This window comes from Chenopodium quinoa, unplaced genomic scaffold (genome assembly GCF_001683475.1).
Source record: "Chenopodium quinoa cultivar QQ74 unplaced genomic scaffold, ASM168347v1, whole genome shotgun sequence".
Lineage (NCBI taxonomy): Eukaryota > Viridiplantae > Streptophyta > Magnoliopsida > Caryophyllales > Amaranthaceae > Chenopodium > Chenopodium quinoa.
The window spans coordinates 589,622-598,562 of NW_018742484.1; the positions used below are offsets into that span (position 1 = coordinate 589,622).

The 8,941-nt window shown below is 31.8% G+C and overlaps 1 protein-coding gene across 3 annotated transcripts; it reads right to left on the reverse strand.

The window, feature by feature from the left end:
* Positions 1–1,295: 1,295 nt before the first annotated feature.
* Positions 1,296–7,873, reverse strand: LOC110719320. Of its 3 annotated transcripts, none has more exons than XM_021898218.1 (6): positions 7,595–7,873; positions 7,239–7,373; positions 6,872–6,958; positions 1,913–1,985; positions 1,658–1,762; positions 1,296–1,514 (listed from the first exon to the last, which is right to left on the reverse strand). In XM_021898218.1, the coding sequence occupies exons 3-6, from the start codon at positions 6,928–6,930 to the stop codon at positions 1,443–1,445; spliced, it is 309 nt and encodes a 102-aa protein (XP_021753910.1). In that variant the 5' UTR covers positions 6,931–6,958; positions 7,239–7,373; positions 7,595–7,873; the 3' UTR covers positions 1,296–1,442. The 3 variants fall into 3 exon arrangements, with proteins under 3 accessions (XP_021753910.1, XP_021753909.1, XP_021753911.1); XM_021898217.1 differs by having other exon boundaries at positions 7,239–7,379; XM_021898219.1 differs by lacking the exon at positions 7,239–7,373.
* Between the last annotated feature and the right edge of the window lie 1,068 nt (positions 7,874–8,941).

Sequence of the window (8,941 nt, forward strand, 5' to 3'; positions counted from 1 at the left end):
AGCTTAATTGCCTTAAGAAAGGTCTGGCATTTTCCTAAGCTAATTGCTTTGATTTTCTTAAGTGCGCTCTCTCTCTCTTGAACATTTTAGTTAGTCTTCTCCTAATCTAATTGCCCTGATTTTCTTAAGTTATCTTTGTTAAGTGGTATTTCTCCCTCTTTCTCCTCAGCTTAATTGCCCCGACTCTCTCTCTCACTCCCACCCCCCCCCCCCCAAATATTGCAAACGCATAACATGTGTATCATCCAATAGAGCAACATAATAACTACTCCCTCCGTTTACTTGCTCCATTTCTCCATATGCAGAATTTTAGGAGAAATGGTAGAATATAATATAAATTATGAAGAAAGTGAGATAAAATAAGATAGTTGGAAGGAAAGAGGATATAAAAATATTAAAGTATGATTGTTGAAGGTCCACAATAATAAAAGATATTAGTAAAATATTGTGAAAAGTATTCCAAGTAATAAAATCCAACCGCAAAAGAAAAGTGGAGCAAGTAATAAAATACGGAGGGAGTACATCGTAACTCATATTAACCAAGAAAAATATTCGACGTATCTATTTAAGGTGACATTAATAGGATGGTGTAATAATTATTGTTGTTTAATAATAAGAACTGACCTCCGATCAAAGCAATATGAAGATTATAAAAGCTTATATAGACTATTATATACTGCGTATTAGAAATCAACCTTCGAAATTTAAACCCTCTATAGGTATGTAATCTAGTATAAATTTTGATTGCCAAAATCTAAATTGTAGTCCTACAATAATAATTTCACATCAAACAAATCTATCTGTTTCAAATCTTGTGTTTACAACATTACCTTAATAAAGGCAATGTATACAAAAATTCAATATAAAAAGCTAAACTATATAAATAATAATATTGCAAATATGCAGTATCATAAATCATTGATTTGTCGAACTAAAATATGTTAAAAGCAAACCCATCAAACTATTATTTCATCAATCCATCACCAAAACCTGAAAAATTGGCAAATCTAAAGTGTACTACAATAGAGCTTTTTTCATATTAGTAACAATTATAGATATTGATGAATAAAATACAAAAAGAAATTACATAATACTTTGCTCTTTTTTTTTTCAATGCTGAACATTTTGACTTAATCACTATTCAAATACTTCTCTTTGACAATGTTGTGTAAACTTACATAAAAATACAAATAAGCTTGCATAAAATTATATCAAAATATTAGTAAACTTAAATAAAATACACATTTTTGAAGTTCGAGAAATGGATACTACCTCCGTTACATATTAGTTGCAACTTTGGAATATTTTATGTCTCTCAAATAATACCCCAAAGTTACAACTAATATGTAACGGAGGTAGTATAAGTTTGAAAAATAGCAGACTACCAAGGAGTATGTACAAGTCAGCATAAGTCCATATCAATTGTGTCCATCACCGACTCTTCAGAAGAAGACATCAAGTAAGAGGCAAACCAGTAGAGAGGTTGGGCTAGCAAATAAAAACCGAGTTGCAACCTGCAAAGAATTAAAGCGTTAAAATCGAATCAGGACTCCAAAATGAAGTTTCTAAAGTAGTCATCCTACTCACCCATATTATACAAAAGATTCTAAACTTAATCCTTTAAAAACGACTATGAGATAATGAGAATAATTATCACCTGAACATGCATAACAAACATTCTTGTCAACTGTGCTGCTTCCCCGAATAGATCTTTGTCGTTTACTGATACGCGTTTTACAACGGGGTGGGTGTCCTTGAAGATCTAGCATAAATAGTTATCATTGTCTAAGGTTAATTACATCATATTACATACTATTCAAAATATTTAGTCTTATAAGACGGGTGATATATATATGGATAAAAAGCAATTAATAAGCAATTAATAAAAGGGAGATCAAGCAAATTGTAATACCCATTTTATCAATTCCTTATCACTGCGCACAAGCACTTTGTGTCCACCAAAACCACGTAATGTTGTGCAACACCTGTATAAAGTAGATAGGCTAGTAAGGCGGCCGGTAGAAAGAAAAAAAAAAACCAATGTTTGAAAGAATTTAAAGCAACTTGCAATCTGAAATTACAATGAGTGAACAAGCAACAAAACTACATAAACCTTTAAAGGTCACCCAATTTATAAGATATACGTAATACAATTACACCAAATTACAACAGTATAACTTTCAATATCCAAAAAACTCAATACAATACTCCCTCCATACTCAAATTACTTCTATGGGTTTGTGACAAGAAAAGAAGAGGACAAGCTAAAACTACTCCAATTTCTTAGATTTCTACATTCTCCAAATTAGTTTACAGTTGTGAGAAGAAGCAATTTCATAGCATTTCCAATTTGTCAAATTACTATCTTCATATCAATTCATGCTATAATACCACCAGACTGTATCATGTCTTGCTTACTTCTGAATCACCTAGCTTATCTTCTGTCCATTATATGTTGGTACTTGATTACAAGCTCGTGCAAGAATTTAAAAAGGAATGAAAATTCAAGAGGATGAGCTTACATGATAGCAGAAGCATAGCACATCTTATTTAGGCAATGAAATATTTGAGCAAATTTTCAAGTAAGCTCAATTGTGGCCATAGATAGATATAACACCAAGTTTTGACGCAACCCTTAATGTTGACAGACATGTCTTCTCCTTTCAGAATAAGGAAGTATCAAGCTCAAGTTGGGCCTAACCTATTTGGGATTGAGGATGTCTTTTTCATTATTGGGCATTTTGCTTATATTCGTTTCAAAGCTAGCTAGCTGGCCCTAACATTTCGTCATTACTCTGACTCAGTTTGGATGCGTGTACCCAACTTCAGTAACATACCTTTACCAGGCTTCACTTAAACCCATAGACTAAATAGTACGAGTAAATACAAACACTACAAAGTATGTTGTTTTATTTATGATCTATAATTTTGGGCTGGATTTATATTCATATTTTTTTTCCTATTTTAAAATCTAACAAGTAGTACTTTCAAAGTAAATAGTCTATATATAGTTTTTATTTTTTGTTTTTTTTTTTTTTTTGGTTATAAGACTTGTACTCCATTAACATTCGGTACTATTACTTTTTTTTTTCAAACTATTTTTTCTTTTTTTTGGAAGACAAAATCAATATTATAATCATATAGAATCGTTTTAAAATGTTTAAAACAAGAATGAAAAGGGATTTTAAATAACCTAAATGTATATATTACATTATTTTTCAAACCAAATGTAAATTTAAGAGTAAACTATCATGTAGAAAAAGTACACTTTAAGAAAAGGACATGTTGTAAGTACATTGTATATCTTTCTCAAAAAATAAAAAAAATAAAAAAACCATAGCAATTGAATTTAGAAACATCATATCTAATATAGTCTAAATAGTCAACTTTTGTACTTGTAGGCTTGTAGCTCTTTAGTTGACTTCCAATATATCTTAGAAACTACTCGTAGTTGTTTGACTGGCATAACAACAAAGTACAGGAAATGTAGATTCAAGGAATCGAACCAAACCACTTGACTTTGGTGGTCAAGCCTCACTAATTTTAACAAAAAAAGATTGTAGAGAAATGTGACAGTCTTTGGGAAGATATTCTAATTTTAACAAACTAATTCATAACCTAAGACCCAAGTTAACCAACTCTCATAGGAAGACAACCTTAGGCTACCTAGTTTGTTTGTTTGCCCAACTTATAGTATTGCCGGGCCTATTTAATCCACAGTATGTACATCCTAACTATTAGCCAACAATAAAGATACAGAATTCAATATTTAAGTAATTTCTCTTAAGGGGAATTTGAATGAACATCTCTCACAGAGAACTGTTAATAAAGATACAAATTCTACCTCAATTATCAAAAGAGAACAATGGGAATCAAGTAATATTATGTTCAAAATCATCAACATCTCCAATCCCAAATGTTAGAGCACACACTCAAATGAAACCATTAGGGCTATAGGGGTAAATAAAGTTAAGTACTTGAGCTAGAACATAACCTGCATGTCACACACACTCATGCACAAGCAAAGAGAGTTTATCATCATATGATAACAGTTAAGTTACACAAACTAAATCCTTAGATTTAGGCATATATCACTATGGAGAACATTGGCTGGTAGACAACAAAAAAATTACACCCTGCACACACAAACACACATACTTGTCCTCCCAAATTTAAATTTCAGAAAAGGTAGGGAGTAATATAATAAGATCTATAGCCAAAGAAAAGAATTTATAATAAGAGAGAAACCTTAGCCTTGACAAACTGATTCAAGTTGCAAAGTTCAATATACACACCAAATAGTTTGCAAAGAGAAAACTACAGAACTGCTAAAGTTTTTACCCGGGAAATAAAATTAAGCATGCATATCATAATTTATTTTCCTATCCACATTTATCCAACAAATTACATGTTCAAACCAGGAAACTCATCTATTCTTTTAAATTATAGATAAAGATATCCGGAAAAGAGTCCATACAATCCAATTTACAGTAGAGGGAAAGAAGAGATTAAAAAAGAAAGAAGCTAGCATTGGTGTCATATGCAAGTGGCCAACAATAGAAGAGTCTAAACGCAATCGTCTATATCATATCTATGTGACGAATGGAGAAACACCAATACCCATTTTTAAATGAATTAATTAGGTCTGTCCATCTATCAAGGTGGAATTCACCATCTTTTGCATATTGTAGAACCACTACGGCTAAAACCCTAAGAACAAGATTATGTTTTTGTCACGGTAACAATATCAAAGACCCACATTGAAACCAAATTCCTAAATCCCACAACAGTGATGAGATTCTAATCACATGAAAGAAGAATATAAAAGTATAAACATATACTTTAAAATGAACATACAAATATACAAAACTCAAAAATTGAAACTATATCATACAATTGTTAGTTATCATTTATAACACCAAATGTGAGCTCAAACAGATCTGCAAACTCGTAATAGCTAACAATCCAAACAACCTTTACAATACTACAAGTTCATAATAGCTGTCTGGCATAACTATAGTCATACTTAGTGAAATAGTAAAGCTGTGAGCATGAAGAATGCGTCTTCAGGTTTTCCAATATCAATATGATTTCCAATATAAATGACATGTTGCATGATACTACTCCTATAAATTAACATTTTTTTTTTGTCCCCTGTGAAAATCTAATGTTTCTCTCAATATGAAATGGTCAAAGTGTCATCGCATTATTTGATCTTGAGCAACTACAAGTACCCTTCATATATGATTTACTTATATCTCTCATTTTCTATAATGTTGGTATATAAAAAAATTCCCACAACTCTCAGTCAACTACAACATAATTCCAATTTCCCAAACCCGCAAGTCAACAATTTCACAGAAGATTCCCTAGCATATTTCAGTCAAATGATCAATTGAAAACCATAAACCATGTCTCTTGTTTTCCTTCTCATAGAACACCACTCGATTCTTGAAAACAGAATCCTGAAGTATCAAAGAACATCAATAACTGCAAAAGGTTTTACCAGCAAGGGTATCAATGATTATAGTTTATAACACTCCATAAGAGTGCCAAAACACAGTTCACAATCTTAACGATTCTGTAAAACCAAACAAGCATTCAGAAACTCTTTAGTTAGCAGCACCTCAACTCTGAAAAATGGTCACACAAAAATTCTAGTCAATCCAATGTGCCAGCACTAAAATGAGCATTATACATATGATTCCTGAAATTTTAGCATTACAGATTTCAAAGCACCTTAATTATACTTCAGAGCGATATTTTTGTAGCCAAGTGGGTCTTTCTATTATACTACACAAAGGATCCAAATCTTAAAATGGCAAGTAACAAACAGAAATGTGAGCAACTCCAACATCAGCTTATCGATACAGGAGTAAAAAGTAAACTGTCAGAAAAGGAGTAATTCATACATCAACCATGCACATAAATCACAATATGCTTGTAAAGATCAGATATCATACACTTGAAGCAAATGCATGCAAAAATAAGGAAAAACTAAAATACCAATTGCATAGGTGTTCAGTTGATACCTCTTTAGTGCCAATCAAGAGTTGTTCCGATTATAAATTGTTTGCATAAAGAAAGGTATTCACAACCATGTGTATTATCACAAGAAAAAAAAAAAAAAAGAAGAAGAAAAATGGGAGATTAAGCTATATAGCTTAAAAGCTCCCTTAAATAGCACATAGCTCTACCAACAACATGAATTTGATAATTTTTTTTTAAAAAAAATACAAAAATAAAAACCAAATTCAAACCTGAAATAGGGCTTTGCATAAAGAAATCTTCCTCAAGATCTAGTGGACCATAACGATGAAATTTTCTGTACCACTGCCCATAATGGAGATAGGAACCTCCAAATAAAAGTCACATTATGCCTACACTCTGTAGATATTCTACAGCTTCTTTTCTAAGGGCTGGTTTCTAAAGCTTAGCTTCATATCCCCAAAAATATTCAAATAAATCAGTTCACTCAATTTATAACACAATCAGGCGGTTCTGGTGTTGTGCCTGACAAATTTTCACATAATACTTTGTTTGTCCCTATTTGTAAAGGAGTCAAGAAGTCATCTCACTCATCCAAGAGTAGGTGATCTAAGCTAAAAAATTTGTCTACGAAATTCTGAAAGTAAGCAAAACTTACAAGTGATACACCCAAATTTGCAAATAATATTCAGAATTCACTATTACAGTTCTACATCATCATAACACTGTCACATCAGTTTTAAAACAACAAGAGCATACAATTCTACATCATCATAACACGTCACATCGACCACCGGGAAACCGTATGCATCACCAATTTATAATCTATCACTATTACAATTATCAATCACTGAACATAAAATCAAGCAGAAAAACGAATTACCTTGTCATTACCCAGACAGTCACAGTACTTGAGCTTCTCCACATAGATGTAATCCCCATTACTCACCTCAAATTGATGCAGTCCCACCTAAATCCCAAAACAAAGTAAGAACCCCAATTAAACCCTAAAATCAAAACACACCAAATTTCAAACAAAAAGTACAAAATCATCAAAGGAGCCCCAAAAACCACAAAATAATCTAAGGAGACCTAAACACCACACTAAATTCTTGTCGCCTCAGAATATCAAAGTAAATTATACATATCAAAATTACAGCATCAAAATTGACCTTTAAAATTTCTAATAGCTTCACTAATTGTAGCCATAGTTCAATAATCTAGCATAGAACAACGAAAAGTTGACTTACCTCACAATTAACTTAACGATAAACCCAAAAGAGAAATTGATATTCGATGGTTTTGAAAAAAGTATCAGCATAAGCTGCTTCAATATAATGGAGGAAAGAGAGTTTCAAGCTAATGGAGAATTAATTCTCTGCCTTCTTCACCTCGTAGACAAAAAATTAGGATTCTATCAACACCAAGAATAATTTCACAACGAAACAAAAAAAATTCCATCCTTATTACATCAAAAATCCAAGAAAAGAGGAAATTCACAACTAAATAAGCAAAAGATCAAACCCTTCTCCCCAAAAAACAATAAACCCTAAAACAATCGCATCAAAATTAACTCTTCCTTCCAATTCAAATTAGGGCTAAGTACCTGCATATTATACAGATTATATTCGACCATCATCATTTTCCCTTGCATCAACCCGCGCCGTAACTTCAACTGTACCCGCAGACACGCGTGAACCACCATATCCAATCGAGGGCCAAGATCTTCACCTTCAACCTGCTTTAATTCTGAAAAAAGAAAGGTGAAAGATGGAGCTTAGACATTGGGAGTGGAGGCCATGGATCCGGTCCTGTGATGTTAGATGGCAGAACCGTAAAACAGACCCAGTTGGAGGGTAGTATCGTCCGCGCACTGGCCTACTGTTCATAAAGAACAGTGCCGGTGCTCACTTTTTAAATAGCGTAGATATAATTAATCATAACTTTTAATAAATATCTTATAACTTGGTAATATTTTCATCATAAAATTAGTAAATAATAGAAAATCAGTGAAAATAAGTTTTAATAAGGAAAAAAAATTAGTTTTAGTAAAAATACTTTCAGTTTAATAAAATATAATTTCAGTTCAGTATGTCTAAATATTATGCATTATCAAAAGAGATTATATAACCGTGTTTAACATTCAATCCAAAAAGTTTATCTTAAAATTTTATCAATCTTTTGGGCATCGCCCGGCCACAAAACTAGTCACTAATATATAAAGCCGGTCTCTCAGCTAAGCCATGAGACATCGACACTTGGCATTCCACTTTTTCGCCAAGTGTTGAACTACGTAGGCGACAAATAGGTATTATTGTGACACACAGGATGCTAAGTAGACGAATTTTAGATATATTTTTTTTAAAATAAAAATGTTGTATAATGTTTTATTATCGATATACTTCTAATATTTCATATATACAAAATTAATTATAACTTTAACAAATATCTTATAACTCATTACTATTTCCATCGTAAAATCCGTTTTAAAAAGTTTTTTAAAAGGAGATCCATTTATAATATATTTTAATAAAAACTAGAAAATCAGTAGAAATAAGTTTTAATCAGAAAAAAATAATTTTAGTTTGGTAAAAATACTTTCACTTCATTAGAAATAATTTAAGTATAATAAAAAATACCAAGTTAATATAACATAGGTATATATCTATTTACAAATAAAACTACAAAAAGTACTCTATTATATAAATAAGTGTTATGATATCGTATGTCTAAATATTTTACATAATAACATGAAGTTTAGGACAATCCGGGGCATCGCCATGGCACAAAACTAGTCACTAATAAATAAAGCCGGTCTCGCAGCCAGGCCACGAGACATCGACACTTGGCATTTTAGTTTTCCGCCAAGTGTCACGCCAGGTAGGTTAAAAGTAGGTATTATTGTGTCACATATGATGCTAAGTAAGCGAATTTTGGATAGATTTTTTAAGAT

Excerpts from the sequence above, each read along its gene's own strand:
- LOC110719320 (XM_021898219.1), bottom strand. The coding sequence starts at position 6,930 with ATGGGGATTACATCTATGTGGAGAAGCTCAAGTACTGTGACTGTCTGG. Across the intron at positions 1,763-1,912 it reads ATAAGGAATTGATAAAATGG|ATCTTCAAGGACACCCACCC; the intron begins GTATTACAATTT and ends TATTTATGCTAG. Across the intron at positions 1,515-1,657 it reads TGTTTGTTATGCATGTTCAG|GTTGCAACTCGGTTTTTATT; the intron begins GTGATAATTATT and ends AATTCTTTGCAG.